The 23,721-nt window shown below is 31.1% G+C and overlaps 1 protein-coding gene across 1 annotated transcript in view; it reads left to right on the top strand.

Annotated features, from left to right (window-relative positions):
- The window catches only part of LOC124367391 (anoctamin-1-like), a 102,821-nt gene that overhangs the window by 12,473 nt on the left and 66,627 nt on the right, over positions 1–23,721 (top strand). The window contains 3 exon segments of the mRNA XM_046824168.1: positions 21,174–21,440; positions 21,545–21,705; positions 22,622–22,790. Of these exon segments, the coding sequence (XP_046680124.1) occupies positions 21,174–21,440; positions 21,545–21,705; positions 22,622–22,790 (597 nt within the window).

A 23,721-nucleotide genomic window follows, 5' to 3' on the forward strand; every position in this document is an offset into this window, starting at 1 on the left:
TTGACAATTCCCAACAAAGCAACAAAAATATACCCTTTTAACGTTAACAACACTAGTAATAATACTGCAATACAATTAATGTACAATGTAATAATAAAATTGTATTGTATTAATTATATCAATGGTACTGAATGTTCCTGGCCATGAGCATAACTCGGTAATACAAGGAGTAATGTATATGTGAGGTCACTAACCTGGATGTTACCTCAGTGAAAGTTCCCTCAGGAGAGAATGGTTTCATGGAATTCTGGGAATGTTCATGAAATACTGTACTAATTACATTATCACACAAATTAAATTAAATCTTTACTTGGCTTTCTCTTGAAACTCTTGTAAACTGAATAATGACTTTATTCCAATAAAGCCACTAATCAAATATTTCATGTTATGTTCATATTGCAATCAACTGAAATAATCATCACTAGATCACTGCATGAGTGATTAGTCAGCAAAAATGTTTCAGTGGAAAAATAATATTTTAAAATTAGAATATAATTATAAGAATTATTCTTATTTGTTGGAGACAACATAATAATTTTACAGATTTGTATTTAATGAAAAATTAAAACCAACAACTATTTTCACAATTCAAAATAAAATAAAAATGTCTTTTATAACTTAACAGTAAATCAGTAGATAAATCAATACTATTTTTGTAAATATTACTAAGAACATTTTAACATTCCACAGGTTGGCTGTTCAGTATTTAAGTAACGTTAGTAAAACTAAGCAAGTCTAATTTGTATTAAGTCTGTAAGTCTTCAAGAGCCCTACAACTTGGTAATGAGTCACCATATTTGTCTAACACATAGTCATGCATTCATCATTCAGAGTAGTCTGGACATGTTATTTGTATTAAGTCTGTAAGTCTTCAAGAGCCCTACAACTTGGTAATGAGTCACCATATTTGTCTAACACATAGTCATTCATTCATCATTCAGAGTAGTCTGGACATGTTATTTGTATTAAGTCTGTAAGTCTTCAAGAGCCCTACAACTTGGTAATGAGTCACCATATTTGTCTAACACATAGTCATTCATTCATCATTCAGAGTAGTCTGGACATGTTATTTGTATTAAGTCTGTAAGTCTACAACTTGGTAATGAGTCACCATATTTGTCTAACACATAGTCATGCATTCATCATTCAGAGTAGTCTGGACATGTTATTTGTATTAAGTCTGTAAGTCTTCAAGAGCCCTACAACTTGGTAATGAGTCACCATATTTGTCTAACACATAGTCATTCATTCATCATTCAGAGTAGTCTGGACATGTTATTTGTATTAAGTCTGTAAGTCTTCAAGAGCCCTACAACTTGGTAATGAGTCACCATATTTGTCTAACACATAGTCATTCATTCATCATTCAGAGTAGTCTGGACATGTTATTTGTATTAAGTCTGTAAGTCTACAACTTGGTAATGAGTCACCATATTTGTCTAACACATAGTCATTCATTCATCATTCAGAGTAGTCTGGACATGTTATTTGTATTAAGTCTGTAAGTCTACAACTCGGTAAAGAGTCACCATATTTGTCTAACACATAGTCATGCATTCATCATTCAGAGTAGTCTGGACATGTTATTTGTATTAAGTCTGTAAGTCTTCAAGAGCCCTACAACTTGGTAATGAGTCACCATATTTGTCTAACACATAGTCATTCATTCATCATTCAGAGTAGTCTGGACATGTTATTTGTATTAAGTCTTCAAGAGCCCTACAACTTGGTAATGAGTCACCATATTTGTCTAACACATAGTCATTCATTCATCATTCAGAGTAGTCTGGACATGTTATTTGTATTAAGTCTGTAAGTCTACAACTTGGTAATGAGTCACCATATTTGTCTAACACATAGTCATTCATTCATCATTCAGAGTAGTCTGGACATGTTATTTGTATTAAGTCTGTAAAGTCTACAACTTGGTAATGAGTCACCATATTTGTCTAACACATAGTCATTCATTCATCATTCAGAGTAGTCTGGACATGTTATTTGTATTAAGTCTGTAAGTCTACAACTTGGTAATGAGTCACCATATTTGTCTAACACATAGTCATTCATTCATCATTCAGAGTAGTCTGGACATGTTATTTGTATTAAGTCTGTAAGTCTACAACTTGGTAATGAGTCACCATATTTGTCTAACAGATAGTCATTCATTCATCATTCAGAGTAGTCTGGACATGTTATTTGTATTAAGTCTGTAAGTCTTCAAGAGCCCTACAACTTGGTAATGAGTCACCATATTTGTCTAACACATAGTCATTCATTCATCATTCAGAGTAGTCTGGACATGTTATTTGTATTAAGTCTGTAAGTCTACAACTTGGTAATGAGTCACCATATTTGTCTAACACATAGTCATTCATTCATCATTCAGAGTAGTCTGGACATGTTATTTGTATTAAGTCTGTAAGTCTACAACTTGGTAATGAGTCACCATATTTGTCTAACACATAGTCATTCATTCATCATTCAGAGTAGTCTGGACATGTTATTTGTATTAAGTCTGTAAGTCTACAACTTGGTAATGAGTCACCATATTTGTCTAACACATAGTCATTCATTCATCATTCAGAGTAGTCTGGACATGTTATTTGTATTAAGTCTGTAAGTCTTCAAGAGCCCTACAACTTGGTAATGAGTCACCATATTTGTCTAACACATAGTCATTCATTCATCATTCAGAGTAGTCTGGACATGTTATTTGTATTAAGTCTGTAAGTCTTCAAGAGCCCTACAACTTGGTAATGAGTCACCATATTTGTCTAACACATAGTCATGCATTCATCATTCAGAGTAGTCTGGACATGTTATTTGTTAAGTCTGTAAGTCTACAACTTGGTAATGAGTCACCATATTTGTCTAACACATAGTCATTCATTCATCATTCAGAGTAGTCTGGACATGTTATTTGTATTAAGTCTGTAAGTCTTCAAGAGCCCTACAACTTGGTAATGAGTCACCATATTTGTCTAACACATAGTCATGCATTCATCATTCAGAGTAGTCTGGACATGTTATTTGAAGTTCAGAATGAAATCTCAGTGTAAGTACTTGAAGATACAGCACTGTACATTTCACATCCTTTCGCTTTTATTGTGTTTCCTATAAAATTAAAATATGCAAATGTAACACTGGTTTCATGTAATTATTGGAAAGGCAAGGTCCCAATAATTACAGACCAGTGTCAATTTTACCTGGTATACGAAAGTTAAAAATAAAGCACATAAAGAATTATTTAGTTTTATCTAGAGTGTAATGGAGTTCTTTGTGACAAATAGAGAATCCTCTTTAATTTAAACATTCTTTGAGAATAGCAATTGCGTGATTACATTCAACATAAATAGTTACAATCCAAGTCTATTTGAGTCTTGATTACATAAAATGTTCATGCAGCTATAAGTTCATGACTACGCAAGTATTGTTTAAAGAGGTTGGTGAAATCAACAGAAGAATATTTCTATACTAATGATTTAGTTAAGTAGTAAAAAGTATTTAAAATTAAGACAAGTTCAAAGTTACTTGAAAAACTTTTGCTGAAGAAACTCTGGTACTAAAAGAATGGTCGTTCTGTCATCAGTATGGCTTTTGCTCTGTCATGGCACAATGGAACTGCATCTGAAATGATTGAGCAGATTCTGGAGGCCTTGGATGGGTCACATAATAATGGTACCTTCTGTGACCTCTCTTGGGCCTTTGATTGTGCTAATCACTCATTACTTGTGAGTAAACTGAGACCTTATGGGACTGTAGACTCTCTCAGCATGGTTTCAATCTTACTGAAAGCAAAGATCTTTACTCAACAGTGATATATTAATTTCATATTATTATGTGTAGTAGTGTACCACAGGGATCTATTTTAAGCCCGTTGATATTTATGAACGACCTGACAGGACCTTATTAAAATCGTGTTGTAGCCTGTCCATCTGTCTGTGTGATGACTCTTGATAGAAAGATCCTGGAGACTTGAAAGTTGGCATATTGGTTCTTCTCAGTCTAAGGATAAGCTCTATTAATTTTAGCGTCAAAAAGTAAAAAGCAATCCCTTCATCTGTCTATCCATCAGTGAGCTATCTCTTTCATTACGTTCTGTCAGGTCCTTTGATTCTTTGTTGTATCAATTTATTATTTTTATAAATGGCTCATCACACAATATTACAAATGAACAGGGATGACATATCTCTAAAAAAGTAACAAACAGTAAGATATAAAAGTATGAATTGTACATTCATTCATTTATTTTTGAAAATAAAATAGTCCTAATGGGCTGATTAAGAAATTGCTTATCAATTCAGTAGATAAAACTAAATTTTCAGTGTTATAGTAATTGATAAAATCTTGCTTTGGAGACCATACATAGAAATATTAAATAAGTATACTGAGCTTAGCTTGCTATTACCTGTTCACACTGAAGGAGATATTTATGGGTGAACTGAAGCTCTAGTCTGCAAACCATATTTATTTCAGAGTAGGCTCAGGTAATTATAATTATTTTTACTGTAGGAAAATCCCATAGTTGACCAAGGATATGAAACAGGATAATGGGCTGAAGTGCTAATTGCACAGCTTTCAGGAATATGAAGACTTTGCATTCAGTTTATTATGCTTGTTTTTATTTATTAGCACAGAATGGAATTCAAGTATGGGGAAGTTGTTCAGGCATTTATTCTAGATATTTAAAAACTCTTCTGTTATTTTAAATAAAAGAGCTTGGTCTAAAAACGTTTTATAGACCTGGTAATTTTAATTACTTCATAATTATCTCATTTTATTTATAGTTGCCTGAATACAGAACACACAATTCACTATGAACATTAGTACAAAACTCAGTTTAAACACTTTAGCTACTGTTGTCAGGTCAACTGGCCCAACACGTCCCGTTGTTAAGATATAGAATAGAATATATTTATTGTGTCAACAATATATATTACATTGTATTGTAATAGTCAGTGTTAACCACCAATTTTTGATGATATTTATCTTTCAAATTAAATCAATTCTCGCAACTTTCCATACAATATATATTACATTGTATTGTAATAGTCAGTGTTAACCACCAATTTTTGATGATATTTATCTTTCAAATTAAATCAATTCTCGCAACTTTCCATACAATATATATTACATTGTATTGTAATAGTCAGTGTTAACCACCAATTTTTGATGATATTTATCTTTCAAATTAAATCAATTCTCGCAACTTTCCATACAATATATATTACATTGTATTGTAATAGTCAGTGTTAACCACCAATTTTTGATGATATTTATCTTTCAAATTAAATCAATTCTTGCAACTTTCCATACAATATATATATTACATTGTATTGTAATAGTCAGTGTTAACCACCAATTTTTGATGATATTTATCTTTCAAATTAAATCAATTCTCGCAACTTTCCATACAATATATATTACATTTTATTGTAATAGTCAGTGTTAACCACCAATTTTTGATGATATTTATCTTTCAAATTAAATCAATTCTCGCAACTTTCCATACAATATATATTACATTGTATTGTAATAGTCAGTGTTAACCACCAATTTTTGATGATATTTATCTTTCAAATTAAATCAATTCTCGCAACTTTCCATACAATTGCATGCAGGCACAAATTTAAACATATAAAATTTGAGGGATCAACTCCCAGGGTTGAAACACTGCTGGGAATATCAATCCCGAGTGTGCTACACAAACTCACCAACTGAGTAAAAAAACACAGGACACCAGGTAGTATTTTAATTGGGTTTAAAATTGTGTCGGATTGGTTTCTAAATTTAGTGTTTCAGGGACACTGATAATGAGCGAGATCCCAGCCTGAGAAGGGAGATGTTCAAATGCTTTTGTTCTATGCTTTTGGGCTCTAAAGCACTCCCAATCTCATTTTGTATCTGTGTATATCACTGCCCAGTGTCAGTACACACTTAAATCGACGACAAAATGATGTCTCTAAAATATACAAGCTAGGTAGAGTTAGCAAGCTGAGCTCCTTGGAGGCACTTTGACATGTACATCTAAAGGTGAAGTGACCTGACCTGACAGCGTAATCTGGTAATCAGTTTTCAACTTTTGTTGCATTCCAACTGAACTTAATGAAACTACTTGGGCTAGAAATAGTTTGACATTCTGCAGGATGTTGTGATATGTGTACTATCCATGGACATTTTGCAGGATGTTGTCTTTTGTGATATGTGTACACAATCAGTGGAGTAACTGAGATTGCAAGATAGGATATTATCAATGCAATTTGTCGGTTACTATAGTCAACAGTTCTGTGTTACTCACGTTTACATATAAAATAAGTTATTTGCTAGTACAGAAAGTGATATTATCTGTCTGGTTTTTTAAACTCAATTTATAACATATTTTATTTCACTAAATTGTACCAAAAAAACCAAATGTTAGACTACTTGTGACTTTCTTAAAACATTTCTCGTACAAAAATGGATTTCAGGACATTCACTGCAAAATATTGCGTGAACGTGTGACATATTTCTTGCTACATTACGTTCTTTTTCTTTGGTTATTCGCTTGTGCCACATCTAGCACACATTTCTTGTTCTGCGTTTTCTTCTTCATCTACAAAAGGAGATGGTGTCAGTAGCTAATACCCTTGAGTTCTTTTCCACGTTCGTCAGTGAACTTAGATTACCATTTCCTATTTTAGAGTTCATGAAGCTATTATAAGCCAACCAATTGTTAATCTCTGAGGTTCCAAGAAGTTCACCTATTTTTTGGAACCATTACATTTCTTTTATGCAGTAGAACTGTAGGAGAAAATCTGACCCAAAAGAACTTTTCCAACATTTGCCTTATTGTAGTCAATGATGAGTAAGGGCTTTGGTATTTGTGACTCACCAACTTTTTTGGGTCAAGCACAACACACTCGGGCCTATAGAATAAAGAGAGCACTTGTATTCAGTATAAAAGGCTCCAATGAAGCTTTAAAAGTGACAGTATAACTGATGTGTCTGCATTAACTAGAGAATAAGAACACACAAGATTATTCGTGCTGCCTACCAAGAAAATCAAATTTCCGTACTTTGACGTATCTTGTTTACTGACTCAGTGGTTAAATATTTTATAAAATTTTTTAGTAACACTTGTGAATAGTGAAGTTGGATATGTATACAACACTTTATGAACATAATAATGAAAAATACACCATCAATCTTACTTAGTAGTGTCCAATGAAGGAAAAATACACCATCAATCTTACTTAGTAGTGTCCAATGAAGGAAAAATACACCATCAATCTTACTTAGTAGTGTCCAATGAAGGAAAAATACACCATCAATCTTACTTAGTAGTGTCCAATGAAGGAAAAATACACCATCAATCTTACTTAGTAGTGTCCAATGAAGGAAAAAATACACCATCAATCTTACTTAGTAGTGTCCAATGAAGGAAAAATCCCAACAGTTAAGAGAATATACATTAAAAAATGTTGGTACTTTACCACTAAATCAGAACTCTTGGAATTGGCTATAATTCTTGATAGACTACAATTTTCTACTCAAAGATTATCATTATTTGGAAGTTTGCCAAATTATAAGGGTATTAAATTTTACAATAAGTTGCCTTGCCATATAAAGCAGATGTAGTGAAAACTACTAATGATTAAAGATTACCACAATGTGTCTTGAGTTTTTGCAGGACAATCCGTAGCAGATGTAATTTGTATTGAACCCCTTCTCAGTTTTTTTTTTATTTAATATTACGATCATAGTGACTGCATAAAAGTGTGCCACTGACGTCATATTATGCACTGTTATAGTGATCCCCTTTTTATTCTGTTGTCTGCTGTAATATTGTGCAAGAAGCACTTCTGTGGCAACTGCGTGTTGTTCAAGTAATTCTTGCATCTTCTACTAGATGTCAGCATTTCCATGATCATAGTGTTTGCGCCTTGGTGAGTTTACCGTAGTCACACAGTGCAGACAGCTACGCGGTGTTGTTGCGTGTCACCCATCCTTGAATAGTTTATGGTTTTATTTCTGGTGTTTATTGTACAACATAAATATCTGATGCACAGATAGACGATTGGCTTCGTTTGCACGATGATGATATGGGCATGGAGAGTGACAATGATGTAGTGGACAATATATATAAAATTTGAAAAAGGTACTAAAAATCACCTTTTTGCATAATGTCAGCAAAAACACTATACTCCAAAAATGTGTCTCTGTAAAAGAAAGCAAAGTTATCCAGCAAAACAATATAGTACAAAAAGAAAACTGTTCAGGGGTTTGGTACAAAAAGAAAACTGTTCAGGGGTTTAGCACAAAAAGAAAACCATTAAGGGGTTTAGTACAAAAAGAAAACCGTTAAGAGGGTTATTACAAAAAGAAAACCGTTAAGAGGGTTATTACAAAAAGAAAACCGTTAAGAGGGTTATTACAAAAAGAAAACCGTTAAGGGGTTGATGTAATTTTCAATGTCTCAGTAATCATGACAGTTTCATGACCTTATATTATTATTATAATATTGCATTGACAATCAGTCTGATAACACATCATTAAATTTTTAGTTATGTATAGGCAATAGACTTATTGGTCCTTGGCTGATATAGTCTGTTTTGTAGTATTTAGAGTTCTGGGTATTTTAAGTTATAAACACAAATAAGGAGAGGAAGGCAAGTTGTATTTGACTATTATCACCCAGTTTAGCATATAGTCGGCCTTGACTAAGATAAGTTACTAAATAGAATAGCACACGTGCATACCGTTTGGAAAAAATTTGTTTCTTAAAAAAACCGTACTTGCCTAATTGTGCCAATTAGATCTGTTATATTCTACCTAAATAATTTAAGCAACCCCATTCTAACCATGGTATTGTAATACTAAAACAATTAGAACACACACACACATACACACGTACTGGTTTTGTTGCTATAACGAGATAAAGTAGTTTCATGTTTGAAAATTTTCATCAATCTTTTACATAAATTTATAAAAACCATCACTCTTGGTCTGTTCATAAAAATATTGCATCAATAAAAAATGTTTCCTTAAAAATTAATAATTTTGAAAATTACATTTAATTTTTATAGTTTTTTATTTTACGTTACATTATTTTTTATGTGTAGTATTGACTAAAGTGTACAGTAATCAGTAATAAATTTGTTTAATCTAAATTTAAAAATTCAATTGCTAAACAAGCGTGATATAGTACTATCTTCTAACTGATGATAATTAACACCAATTGGGTGTTGAATGAAGAACCCTAATAGTTTATATTAAATTCACTCTAATCGTAAAAAATTCAACCACAAGATGGAATGAGTGATAGTGGTCTTGTGTTTGGACCAGGTGACATGCGACTGTTAATGTGGTGGGCGTGGTGGTGGAAGGGGGTGATACTGGCTGTGAGTGTTTACGCTTTACTCGTATTTCTGTTTTATACTGGCAGCTTTCTGTGTGTGGGTTTGTTCCTTGTTGTAGGATACATTTCTCACATCGGTAGTGTTTGTATCGTTCATACATTTCTTTTCCTGTCATAAATATTTTCTGGTTAGTAATTGCTTTATGCTAATAGAAGATAGATTTAACAAATTTGTGCTCAGATGTGCAAAAGCTCTTTATTAGTTAAAAAATAATTATTAGAACAATAGGTAATTGCAACTCAAGAGCAACATGTAAACCGTTATTTAAAAAATTAACATCCTTTCTTTGCCATGTATGTATATTTTTGAAATGCTTAAATTATTATTTAAGAATCCTGATCAATTTGAAAAATACAAATTTAATTGTAGGTATATCACAAGAAATTGTAATTTGTTTCAATATCAGGCACAAAGAGTAAAATAATTTTAAACTAGTCCTCTTCATCTAGGTTTGGAATTATATAGTAATATTCCACAGTCATATAAAAACTTCCTTTATCTACATTTACAAAAGAATTTAAAGAAGCACTTTGTCAAAAAAACATATTATGTAAATGAATTCTTTGAAGACAGATGAAAACTGATATAATAAAAATTGTAGTAAATGGGTTTAAGCCTTGGATTTAATCAATGTGTTATAACGTTTTAATATCAATAAAATATGTATCAAAATTAATGTTTTAGAATAAGCTTAGTTATGTAGTTTTAATCATTGACTATGTACCAGTTTTTTATTACATTGTAATAACAGAAAACGTATCATACAATAAATATTTGTCTATTATCTATTTTTTTAATGAATCTTAACTCTTTATTTTTGTAACATAAAACCTCATTGTTTATGCCTTACATTATTTTTCTCTCGAGTTGATTTTCCCCAAAATTGAAACATTTAATTGTTGACTATTTCAGTAAAAATGAGTTAGTAACAATCAGTTATTACGATTTTAATTTTTATATATCTTATTAAATATTAATTCCTGCTAAAATAAAAAAAATCTAGTTTTCGTAGTTTCAAAATGGCAGCCTGATGAATTTCTATATTTCATAAAAACTGACAAGAAGAGAAAAACTGTCAAGATACTAAAAAATAACTTGTGAAAAGACAAAAACTGTAATACCTTACTTGTAATGAATGGGTGATAAGCAATGGAATGAATGCGTGTATATTGCTCTCAATAATATGCCATCTACTTCAGTCAACACGTATACAGTTACAGATACAGATTGCACCTCTCACAGATACGTGTCTAGTACTCTTGTTCAATCTCAACAACGATCTTAATAGTCTCATCAACAGTAAATCTTATGTTACCTTATACATGTTGAATTTAATTACTTGTAATTTTTAATAATAGCAGTTAAAATAAAATATTTCTTGTATTTTGTGTAATTTGATATTGTTGGAACATAGTAGACAAGATTTAACAGAGTCCCAACTACCTTTATTGCCTTCGACCTTCACCGCGATGAGCTTGCAGTTGAATTAATTTATGACTCCAATCATAATCTGACCTTGGGCATAATAGATCAGGCTCACTGATTGATCACTAATTATTTCAGTAAAGGAAAGTACCAGCATTCAGTTGCCACAATCTTTCAATAGAATCATGTTCTTGTTAAGCTAATAGATCAGTCACTCTGATTGATCACTAATTATTTCAGTAAAGGAAAGTGCCAGCATTCAGGTGCCACAATCTTTCAATGGAATCATGTTCTTGTTAAGCTAATAGATCAGTCTCTCTGATTGATCACTAATTATTTCAGTAAAGGAAAGTGCCAGCATTCAGGTGCCACAATCTTTCAATGGAATCATGTTCTTGTTAGGCTAATAGATCAGTCTCTCTGATTGATCACTAATTATTTCAGTAAAGGAAAGTGCCAGCATTCAGGTGCCACAATCTTTCAATGGAATCATGTTCTTGTTAGGCTAATAGATCAGTCTCTCTGATTGATCACTAATTATTTCAGTAAAGGAAAGTGCCAGCATTCAGGTGCCACAATCTTTCAATGGAATCATGTTCTTGTTAGGCTAATAGATCGGTCTCTCTGATTGATCACTAATTATTTCAGTAAAGGAAAGTGCCAGCATTCAGGTGCCACAATCTTTCAATGGAATCATGTTCTTGTTAGGCTAATAGATCGGTCTCTCTGATTGATCACTAATTATTTCAGTAAAGGAAAGTGCCAGCATTCAGGTGCCACAATCTTTCAATGGAATCATGTTCTTGTTAGGCTAATAGATCGGTCTCTCTGATTGATCACTAATTATTTCAGTAAAGGAAAGTGCCAGCATTCAGTTGCCACAATCTTTCAATAGAATCATGTTCTTGTTAGGCTAATAGATCGGTCTCTCTTATTGATCACTAATTATTTCAGTAAAGGAAAGTACCAGCATTCAGTTGCCACAATCTTTCAATGGAATCGTGTTCGTGTTAGGGTAATAGATTAGCCTCTTTGGTTGATCACTAATTATATCAATTAGGTTAAGAACAGATTTCCCAATTACAAGCAAAGCTCCCGTTGAAGCAAGGCTAATCAAAATTACACACATAGACATAACATATGTCAAGCCAGTATTTTAATTTTAATTTATAAATGTAATATTAAATGTTATTAAAATAAGGCAATGATATGTAGCCAATTTAATTTTTTCTGTTACTTAGCCCTTTGTCCATGCACTTAATAAGCTAGATCATTTATATTAAACCGGGACCGATCCCTAACAACAATGACACAATATATAAACAAATTTTTATTGGAATAAACTGATATTTTATTGTAAATTACATGACTTAATAATATTTGGTGCTCATGTTTCAATCCTAAATTTTAAATAACATACTTAAGGAATAAAAATATGTTTATTGTCATAAATCTTACAAATGTCGTATAAAATACAACAACTAGCAGAGAAGTCCAGGTAAGAAAAACTTGGTACCCAAAACACAAAGTTGCCAAAACAGTCACCCCACAATTTAATTTAAAATTTAAATAAATAAATAACAGGATTATAACAAATTAAAATTGTTATGTAACAAATAAATAAATAACAAGTAAAGCACAGCCTACACTAACATTTAAAAACTAAATGTTAAACTAAATCCGTTTGTTTCACTAGATGAATTATATTCATTAGGACAGTAAGTATAAACATACAATAGTGTTTTTAAGGTTTTTTTACAACTATTTTAATATATATATCACCTGAGGTTTTACAGTATGCAGTAACATTGTTAATAGTAGTTTTAATGTACTTGACACTATTTATTGTATATTTATACATACTAAATAAAGACTTTTTGATTTTATGTGAATGTAAAAGTATAAATGTGTATCAAACAAGACCAGTTTATAATTGGCTGCAGGTTTGTGGTTTTTATTCTTATCTCCATGTGGTCCATTTTTTCAGTCTATTTATAGCTGATAGCTGCCTCTGCTCTGTTTGTGGTGTAGACTTGTGTAAATAACGTTTGTTTTCTGAGCAAATAATGCTTGTTTGCTAAGCTAACTGTGAGTTGCCTTTTATTGTGTTTTTGCTTTATTTATTATTTCTTCATAGCTGAGTCTTTTAGTTTGGAACTGGTTGTCATATGTTCAAAGTTATAGCAACCTCTGTATGTTATAGGTTGACAGGTACCTGCTAATCAAACATGTATCTACAATGTTCAGTAATGTCTTTTTACCTTTTTGTGAAATTTATTTTAATAATCTGGAACTATGATGATTAATTTTTAATTTATAAACTGCTAGAAATGTGTTGCACTTTGATTTTGTTTACTCTGTGTGTCAACTAGGAATGGAAGCAAACATTTTTAGTATTATGGTTTAAATTTCAAGTTAGAAAAAATGTGAAATATAAAAAATAAGAAACTAAACCCATTTTTAAACATGTTATTGTAAACACATGTTTCGGCATCAAGCCATCTTCAGTGTACAATTTAATAACCTCAAAAAGAAATAAATGCAAAATAAGTAAATATACACATGTGGAACATTAACAGGTATGTTGAATGTATAGTGACATCACATATGACATGTTCTACATCAAGCCATCTTCAGTGTACAATTTAATAACCTCAAAAAGAAATAAATGCACAAATAAGTAAATATACACATGTGGAACATTAACAGGTATGTTGAATGTATAGTGACATCACATATGACATGTTCTACATCTAGCCATCTTCAGTGTACAATTTAATAACCTCAAAAAGAAATAAATGCAAAAATAAGTAAATATACACATGTGGAACATTAACAGGTATGTTGAATGTATAGTGACATCACATATGACATGTTCTACATCAAGCCATCTTCAGTGTACAATTTAATAACCTCAAAAAGAAATAAATGCAAAATAAGTAAATATACACATGTGGAACATTAACAGTTATGTTGAATGTATAGTGACATCACATATGACATGTTCTACATTTTATATTATTTTGTTTCTTTCAAAAATTGGGTTTGTCTTATTTGTCAGATTTGTGTTTGGAATAAAATATAGAATTTATATTTAGATGGCTTAATGTCGACACACATGTATACATCATAAAATGTTAAAAACGGATATTAGTTCCTTATTTTTGATATTAATTATAAAAATAACCCTTTATTGACGAGTTAATAATATAAGTGCAATATTTAATTTGTATAGACCTGAATAGTTACAAATGAAAAGTAAAATGCTAATGTAAGATATGTAATTATTAATTGTGTGATGAATTCTACATATTTAATTTAAACGATTATTTCATACTAGCTGTTACCCGCAGCTTTGCACGCAATTTTTAGAACCGAAGTCCTTATAAAAAGCAATTATGATGTAATGTGATGGGAGTCCTACAAACATTTAAAACGTAAGTAGGCATACATCAGATAGATATTACTTAAGTTCGTGGTAAATAGTATCAGAGTTTAACTTAATTATTATATCATGTTTGGCATGTGTAGGAGCATTTCTGGTTCTAACTAATTATATACATAACGTCACAGCTGAATCTGCCTTGTAATCCCGATCAAGAAAACACAAATCTCGGATCACACAGGTCTCGGAAACTTACTTTGGTCAAAAAGCGTATATTTCCAGTCCTTGTCATATATTTCAGGTCTAAGATATTTCCAGTACCATAGTAGAGTTTGCCTTGTTGTTCTGACAAAGAAAAAATATATATACTTACATAGGACCAAGATGCCTACTTCGGTTAAAAAGTGCCTACTTAAGACCGTTTAAATTCACTTACCTACTATGTCACAGGTTAGCTTGCCATATTGCCTCGATTAAAATACTATATACGTTCGATTATATAGTTCTCGGAAATCTATTTTGGTCAAAATCGTGTTGGCATAGTTGAGTTTGCTAGGACTGAAAAGCCTATTACGACCTAGGGGAAGTCCTACCTACTTACTATGTACTTCCGGTATAAGGGGGAAATCCTTATTAAGTTTATACAACATTCCAAAATAATCGTTATTAAAGTTTTGCGTTACACTTGTTTTTTGGACTGTAGCCAGGGAAAGAATGAATCGTTAAGGTATGTTAGTATTCATTTCTCTGTTTTTCTGTAAGCCATTGTTAAAATGTAATATCATAATGTCAAGGAAGCCCACCAGTTTAAAGTAACTTATGTGAAAACATTCATAACTTTGTTCATTAAGGCTAGTTTTTTATAACAGTATTTAATGCATTAGATGATTTTAATTCGTCACTGGCACAATCTGGAGTAAAATTTATACATTAATGTTTTATTTACTATCTGCATTACTCTACCGATCAAGCACTGTTTACTTATTATTGATAAAATTCAAATGTAAACAGATGTTTCAAAAAGTTTGTCGAACTATAATAGCTGTCAACAGCTGTCAAAATACGTTTCGTTCTTATCATAACATTCGAATGTAAACAAACTAATTTTTCAATTTGAATTCGACTTTATTTGGTGAAATGAATGTGTTATGGGTGGTAAAAAGCACTCTAAGTGTTAATTCAGACCAAAAGCTATACCTGTTCCAAATTTCAGCACAATCCGTATAGCAGTTTCAGCGTGATTTGAGGACAAACCTCCAAACATCCAAACATTCAAACTTTCGCATTTATAATATTAGTGGGATTTAATTATCAACATACTATATAATATGCTAACTTTTGAATGATAATGTACTATTTTTTTACATTTGTGATTGAAAGATTTGCTGAATTACACAGAGAATTTGGTGAATGAGTGTGGACTTTTTTTGAACTTAACAACTAGAACACATTATTTATAGATTGATTCAGGCTGAAATTGGCATTGGATATTACTGTCGGATATTTGGACAACTAAGTTAAACATTATTGTTGACTCGTTCATATTTTATTTTGTTTCAATATGTTGGCCGATCAAATAAAAATATGTCATAACTCCTTAATTTATAAACCTAGAAAAAAGACTAAAAGCGTTCTGGAATGCTTATAACATTTCCACAATATTTTTATTAACAGTTTGGTGGTATTTCAATCGGTTTTTAAGATATCAATTGCATGTAAATTTCTTAAGAATTTTTACATCGCCTAGAACTGGGGGAAAACATGTTTACCGCAGCAACACAAACTAAATTTATTCAGAAACCGTCTGAAGCAGGAGTTAGATTTAATAACAAACTCCCAGAATCTAATAAATTAGAAGCCAGTGACAAATCATTCAAAAGAAAACTGAAAACATTGTGTAATTGTGTCTAGGGCATTCTACACAGTGGATGAATTTATGAAAAATAACATTATATAAATAACTAAATAAAAAATTTTAAATAAACATTTTGTAAATTTTAAAAGTTTTTATCTTCAATTATTTAGATATCTCCTAGGATACTTATTTGGATATACTTATTTATTAAATTTAACTTTTAGTAGTAAAAAATTAGTAGTAATCAGGTTTAGTTAAACAAATTTTGTATTCAATTGACAATGATAATACAAGCTAATGTTGTTAAATATCAATAATATGTTTGTCATTATAATTTGTTTAAAAAGTTCAAACTTAGCACAAAAATGTAACGTATAAATATCATGACTAAGGTCATTGACCAGCTTGGTACACCTTTCTTTTCATACCAATATGGCGGCCACTCAAATTATTGAAAAATTAACAACTCAGTTATTTTGACCCACACAAAATCAAATGCATATAACATTTCAAAAATTTTGTTATAAATAGGTTTTGTTTTTATATCTCAAAAAGGTTTTTGAGACATGTAGGCTACACGTAAATTCCATGAGAAATAAATTAATAATATTTTAATTGTCACAAAATATACGTAGTTGTTTTGACTGAACTATTTTGATATTTTTTCATAATTCAGGTGATGAATGTTTATCACGAGAATTACACTAAAGTGTTGCACTCATTAAACAATGAGTGAGTTGACCTCACTGATGTCGTAAACTACTTAATTATTTTCTGACGTTTATTTTCCTGCCTGATGAATAGCTATAGAAGTAACAATTAACACAGCTCTATATCTCATTGTTGTTATTTATTATTGTCCTGTTTATTATGTATTATTTATACTTAATTTTACGCATAGTATAAAATATCTACATAACATTGGAGATTGTTTGTATTTCTGTCTGTGAAATATTTCTAGTTTATTTATTGTTATATGTACAGTTTATTAAGACATTATGTATTTACTAATTAAATCAAGCGTCATTCCTTCTCTAGACTTTTGCTATCCAAATGGATAACAACTTTATTTTAACAATGTTATTTTGTTCGGTTAAAAACTCCTCAAATGATATATTTTTGCTTAGTTTACACTTCAATGCACAGTAATAAAATTAGTTTCAGGTGACCTAAACTTTATAGAAACCCGAAGGTTGTAATCTTTTTGTGTCCATTATAACTTATGGATAATAAATCAAGTTGAAGTACTCGTACAATGCTTACCAATTTAATGGTAATAAATATTTGATTGGTCCTAGGAGTAATTTCCATTTATATTATATAGATTAATTTATAATTCCTTCAGTCAATCAAAATAGTGGTATAAAAAAGAATTTATGAACTGTGAACACCAACAACAATAATATTTCTAGCACGCTAAATCTACTACAGAAAAAACTTGGTTGTGTTTAAGTATAGGAGTTGATATTAGGAATAAACATATCTATGGTACTTGGTTATTATTTGTTGTTATACACGACTAATATAGAAAATTTGCTAAGAACTGTGAGATTGAGAGTTGTTTGTATTTTTATCTTTTACTCATTGCACTGTATATAAATATAACTAAGATTATAGCTTTAAAACGTAATAAAATAGTTTATATGATATTTAGTATTAATATATAATATTAAGGGCAATACTGTAGTTATAAAGATAGTTTTCTTCACCGGAAAAATTGCATATCTTTATACACAGTTGAACACTTACCAATAATCTAACAAAGACACACTATTAACAGGAACAAACCTTTAGTTACTCGGGTTGCAACATAATCGGTATGTATAGACCACTTTAGATTGTCTTGTATATTTATACCAAAGAACTTGGTGGAAGTAAGATCTTGCCCATTGTTACCAATGTCAAAAATTGGTACCAATGCACCTCGATCCATCTTTATGTGCACAACATAACTGTTGGTTGTTGCCCAATGATACTGCACGGAAATGAATTTTTCTTCAAAACTTGTTTGGACTGTACATAATGTTTGTCTACCTCTTCTGACAATCTAACACCTTTATCGATTATCACACAAATGGATAGGAATGGGTAATAACTGATAAGACTAATGAGCCATTTAGTTGACTATTCACCCTGGTCCGTACCACTGACCTAATTTATTAATTTTTTCTCAGTTTTTCAGATTTATCTTAAAACTGAATTAATAGAATTTTAAAATGTTTGATAGTGTTATGAAAATGATGTATAATATTGATTTATAGCAACAATAGACTAAATATATAGGGAGGGAGGGAGCGATGAGGGGAGGGGAGAGGGAGAGAGAGCTCTATATTTCCATTTAAGAGTGTGGGATAGGTTATATTTGGAAGTGATTGCTATTGATACTCAATACTGTTATCATATAAAAATTTTATCAGGGAAGGAATTACGTAAAGTAGATTACAGGTAGTAAACTTAGTTAATCGATACCAGTTGTAAACAGTCATTTACTTGTTGCTGTTCATTTCCAGAAAGTGTTTATCAGAGGTATGAAAACCCTACTATATAGGAGTATTCATGGTAATATTTAGCTGGGTGTAGTGTGTTTTTATACATGTAAAAAATCTTACCATTACAAGAAAATTGTAAGTGTACATATGAGCCGTTGTCAATAAAAAACGCTATATAGAAATATATTTAATGATATACTTATTTAATGATTAAAAAGTCAATATATTGATAATTATTATTATTTTAATACTTATATCAATATGTTTATATTTGGGGTCATCTCTTGATTACATAACACTAAAATCAGACTTTTCAGACACCCCTCCTCTCCTTAAACTTTAATGGTACTAATAATGTAAACAATATTTTTAAGATAATTTACCATTTCTAAAATCAATTACCTAACTTCATGGCTGGCTTTTACAACAAATTCCCTCTCCATTATCACAACTTTAAAACTTTAACCAGTCGCTATTTTTAATAGGGTGAGTCCAAATGTACAGTTTCTCACTCAGAAAAAAACAGGTTTTAAAATTATTTACCATTTAACATGGCCATTCATTTGAACTTACTTTTTACAACATCCTCCACGTGCTGTCCCTTCTGTGCTCAAAGAATTAAATTCTGTACCATCTGGAGGGAAACATTTTACAACTGTGTACCAAATTTAAATTTGTCTATCTGACCCCATTCGTAAGAAATGAATGACTTTTAAACACCCTGTATATTTATGTTATGGCCTTAGATAAAAAACAGAAATTTAATATACATTTGTAGAATGTTTCCTTCCATCTAATCTATTAAATAATTGGGTGCTAAATTTAACTTTACATTATTATGGCTTTAATGATATGGATTAATTTATATGCAGCCACATGTTATATCTTCGACTAACTTAATAATCTTTATCGAAAAGTAAGATTCTAAAACTTTGCATCAACAGTGAACATTTTATATATATGTTATGAGTTAAAGTGTTATTCTGTTTAAATATTTTGTACTGACTGATCATATATCCAAATCTTTTACCATATGTTATTATAATATCTATTATTTAGAAATATGCAAACAAAGTTTAATTGATTCCGAAAAGGCCTTGCGCAATAATAAAATTTATATTGGAAAATGTTTTATTCATTTACCAGTGATAGTAACTTTAACCTTTTTTCCAATGCTCCGAGATTCTTCCTTCAATGTCGGTTAAGTTAAACCCTTAACAGCCATGTTGTGGTATCTTTGAAGATTTATAATTTTGTTGTAAGACAAATTAGCTTATATCCCTTTGACAGATTAAAAAAAAATTCTATTCCTGCCTGTTGGGGAATCCATTTTATAGCTTAATTGAATTTTTTAAAAATTAAAATATGGATTTTTTGTTTTTTTTTTTTTTTATTCTGTTACCATCACTGTTGTGCTGTATAGGCTTCGTTATTGCTAGTTTTAGGATTTTGACGTGGCTGTAATAATGAGCTGTATTTATGACTTTATCAACGATGTACATTTTTTGTGTCAAATAAAAATTATGAAATGAAATTAGATTAATGATAGTTTATTCAAACCTGTAAAAACTACTTGGCTTCTTTCTAGATATAAAATTGTGCTAGAATGTACATATTGATAATCTATGTAAAAGATTATCTAGGGTGATTTTCCTGCTGAGAAAATTGAAGTGCTGTGTAAACTTAGAAACACTTATAATGACGTACAACGGCTTATTTCATAGCCACTTGTGTTAATTCCAGTACATCAAAAACAGTTTTTTATTTGGCAGAAAATAGCTATTAAAATATTTGCTAAATTATCTTATCAAGAGTCTTGCAGACATTTTTCTAGGCTTAAAATTATGACCTTCACATGTACATATATTTTCTATAACCTAATGTATATGTAAAAGAAAATAAAGATAGATTTGAAGCACAATGTACACTCCATGAGTATGATACCAGATGAAACAATAATCTAAGAACTCCTAATATAAGGCTAGATAAATACCACGAAAGCCACAAATACCAGCAGTAGTTAATTAATATTAATAGTTAGTTATTAGTTAATTAATAGTTAATATAAGCAATAGTTGGTCATGGATAATTAAGATACCAACAGACTGATAAAGGTACTTGTCAATATATTTATAAATATAAATATAAATATATATATATATATATATATATATATATATATATATTTCGTCAACTGATTATAACGTATAAATATGTGAATAAATTTAATTCAATTCAATAAAGTTTCTGAAAAAACTATTTAGTAAGCTTCATCTTTTTGTTAGATCTTTACCTAGAATTTGGATCAAATGTGTCAGAGTGACTTCAGCTTAGGGAATTTTACAGTGTTGAGAATTATATGAAATGTGATATGTTGTAAATAAAACAAGGATATTCCATAATTTATTATTTGTTTTAAATTTTATATTTTAATTCCATGTCTCTGTGTGTTCTGGATGTATTTGAGTAGATAAAAGTATTTATTATAATAGATATCATTGGAAACTAGTATATATTTATACGATACCACTTGAATCAAGCTATACCACTATTATTTTGACGAAGCCTATTGTAACCTTTGGACTACTTAATGGCCAATAAAACTTTTGATTTCTGTGCAGTCATGTCCTAAGATGTTCACGGACGGCGCGCGGCGTGTGGACTTTGTGCTGGCATGGATGTCGCCCATGCCACATAAGCCGGTGCAGGTGCGCCATGCGGAGGAGGCACAGGCCAAACGGGAGATATTCGAGCGACACCTGGAGATGGAGGGGCTGGAGCTGGAACGAGAGGATGTGGAAAGACACCACTTTGTCAAGATACACGCCCCGCACGAGGTGCTCTGCCGTTATTGCGAGATCATGAAGTTGCGCATGCCCATGAAGGAAGTGAGTTTATACAGTTCACACAATTATTTTTTAAAATATTTTATTAGATTATTCACTGAGATGTTTAACAAGTCTGGGTACTGGTAACATTACAATGTCTACAGTTGGAAGGTCAAGACGAGTTGTTGGGCTCTCAGTTCAACCTGATCACAGAAGTGCGCTCTCTGCTGTCCAAACTGACCAGTTGTGTCAACCTGGACTCTACAGTGTTCCCGCAGGACAAGTTTCACCCCTCGGCAGAGTACAGTCGTGACAAGAGCTACCTGTGGGTAATATTTATAACTATCAGATCATATAATTATTGCTAATAAAGGTATTTTTTTATGAGGAGAGATCGAGTCATTTCTAATGTTAACTCCATATTCATTAGAGTTAGTTGTAGCATTATAATATGATGTGTTTCCCTTATGTCGCATCATTGGGTTGTCACAACATCCATGAAAAACAAACAAAAGCAAGAAAATGTACAGAATCTTGTCTTACTTTATTATACAGGAAACTGCACTTTCAAACATAGTTCTTAACCCATTGAGTATTATGGCACGCCCACATGTACATGTCTAGTGCGTCTATGTGTAAAACCAGCAGAACTTAAAAATTAAATTTGTTTGTTGTTTTTTTTTTTTCAAGAAATACATAACATTTTAAATTTTGGCTAAAACCGGATTTTTTTGAAGTCTAAATGCGCGCTAATTGAGTTGAGGCCAAATTTTCTTTAGTGCTTTGAGGGTTAATAATAGAAGTTGTTCAGGTGATGACTGTAATTTTTGTTGTTGTCTTTAACGTTAACCAAGGATCCCTCTTTAGAACATTGATAGGTAAAAAAGTAAATTTGATAACAGGTACATAAGTGTGAGCTACTAAGAAAAAATGCAAAAAAGATTTAAAATAAAAAAAAAATTTTAAATGAAGTGAAAAAATACAAAATAGTTTTTATGAAAGTGAAAAAGTCCAATTTGATAAAAAATGATAAATTTATTTGTAGTTTAAGCGACAAGTTGGAAGCATATGTATTAAAGAGAGATAGGATTAAGTCCTTAAACTAGTAGAAATGACAATATTGTTCCGGAAGAAAATGACAAGGAAGTTTGAAACCCTTAAATAGTTGCTGAAATGTCACATTAGCATTATGTAAACATATTTAAAACTGTTACTGTACATTATACTGTTATGTGTCACAGGTTTGATGAATACTCTGAAGATTTCTTCTCTGCAGCAGTTCGAACTTTGGTGGTGGACTTCATACTGGAGCGTCAGAGCTTTAGTGAGGACCTGAGTGACGCTCAGTCTGTCGGCATCAAGAAACTTCTCGCCGATGGAGTGTACAGAGCAGCTTATCCCCTCCATGACGTATGTGAAACGTAAAATAACCTAAAAGTGTATAACAATATAATGAATACTTAAAATATTGAGTCCATTTTATCTCACCCACCGGTTTTTCTCTTGTTTGAAATTAATATTTACATTTGAACCATTTTAAAACTTTCATGGTGATACCTCTTGAAAAGATATACTTCTAAGTTTACCTTGATTTTATTGACACAAGGATAAAAATGGTGTGTTTTTAATAATTTCTGTCCATTTTATTTTATCTCTTGATATATAAATTTATTTAGTCCTTATGATCACATTAATGTACTAATTAAACTAGTCCTAAACTCATCATCATCATCATCATCATCGTTAGACGTTTCCGTTCTCACGGGTCGTCGTACACAGCCTCCTCCACTTTAGTCTGTCGTTCCATGTCTCCTCTTCATCCACCTGTATTTTCTGTAGTCCCCTTCTCTCTATGTCTTTCCACACTTGGTCCTCCCATCTTCCTCTCGGTCTTCCTCTTGGTCTTCTTCCTCCTAAACTATTGTTTATTATTTAGTCGGAACTTAGTATAAAAATATATCTGTTCATGTTTGAATTATATATACATCTAAGATACATTATACAACACTCCAAGTGGAACATACAAAACTTTAAACTATACATGCTTTAATTTTCTTGCAACTTTGACTGTGCATATACCAAGTACAGTTTCATGTAGACGTTTTGTTGCTTGGTATCTTGTAATCGTGGAATATACAAAAATAGATGAAACTCAGTAGACAAATATGTGGTATTTAACATTTCAAAAACTCATCTGTTGTAGAATCACTATTACATGTTTCTGTACGAAAGTCTCATCAACAGGTGTATAAAAGCCTAAAAGTCAACGAAAGTTAAAGCAAGTAAAAATAACATTTAATTTGCTTATGTTTTGAATTGTGACCCTTTGTTTTTTACAATT

The sequence above is a fragment of the Homalodisca vitripennis genome, chromosome 8 (genome assembly GCF_021130785.1).
Source record: "Homalodisca vitripennis isolate AUS2020 chromosome 8, UT_GWSS_2.1, whole genome shotgun sequence".
Classification (NCBI taxonomy): domain Eukaryota; kingdom Metazoa; phylum Arthropoda; class Insecta; order Hemiptera; family Cicadellidae; genus Homalodisca; species Homalodisca vitripennis.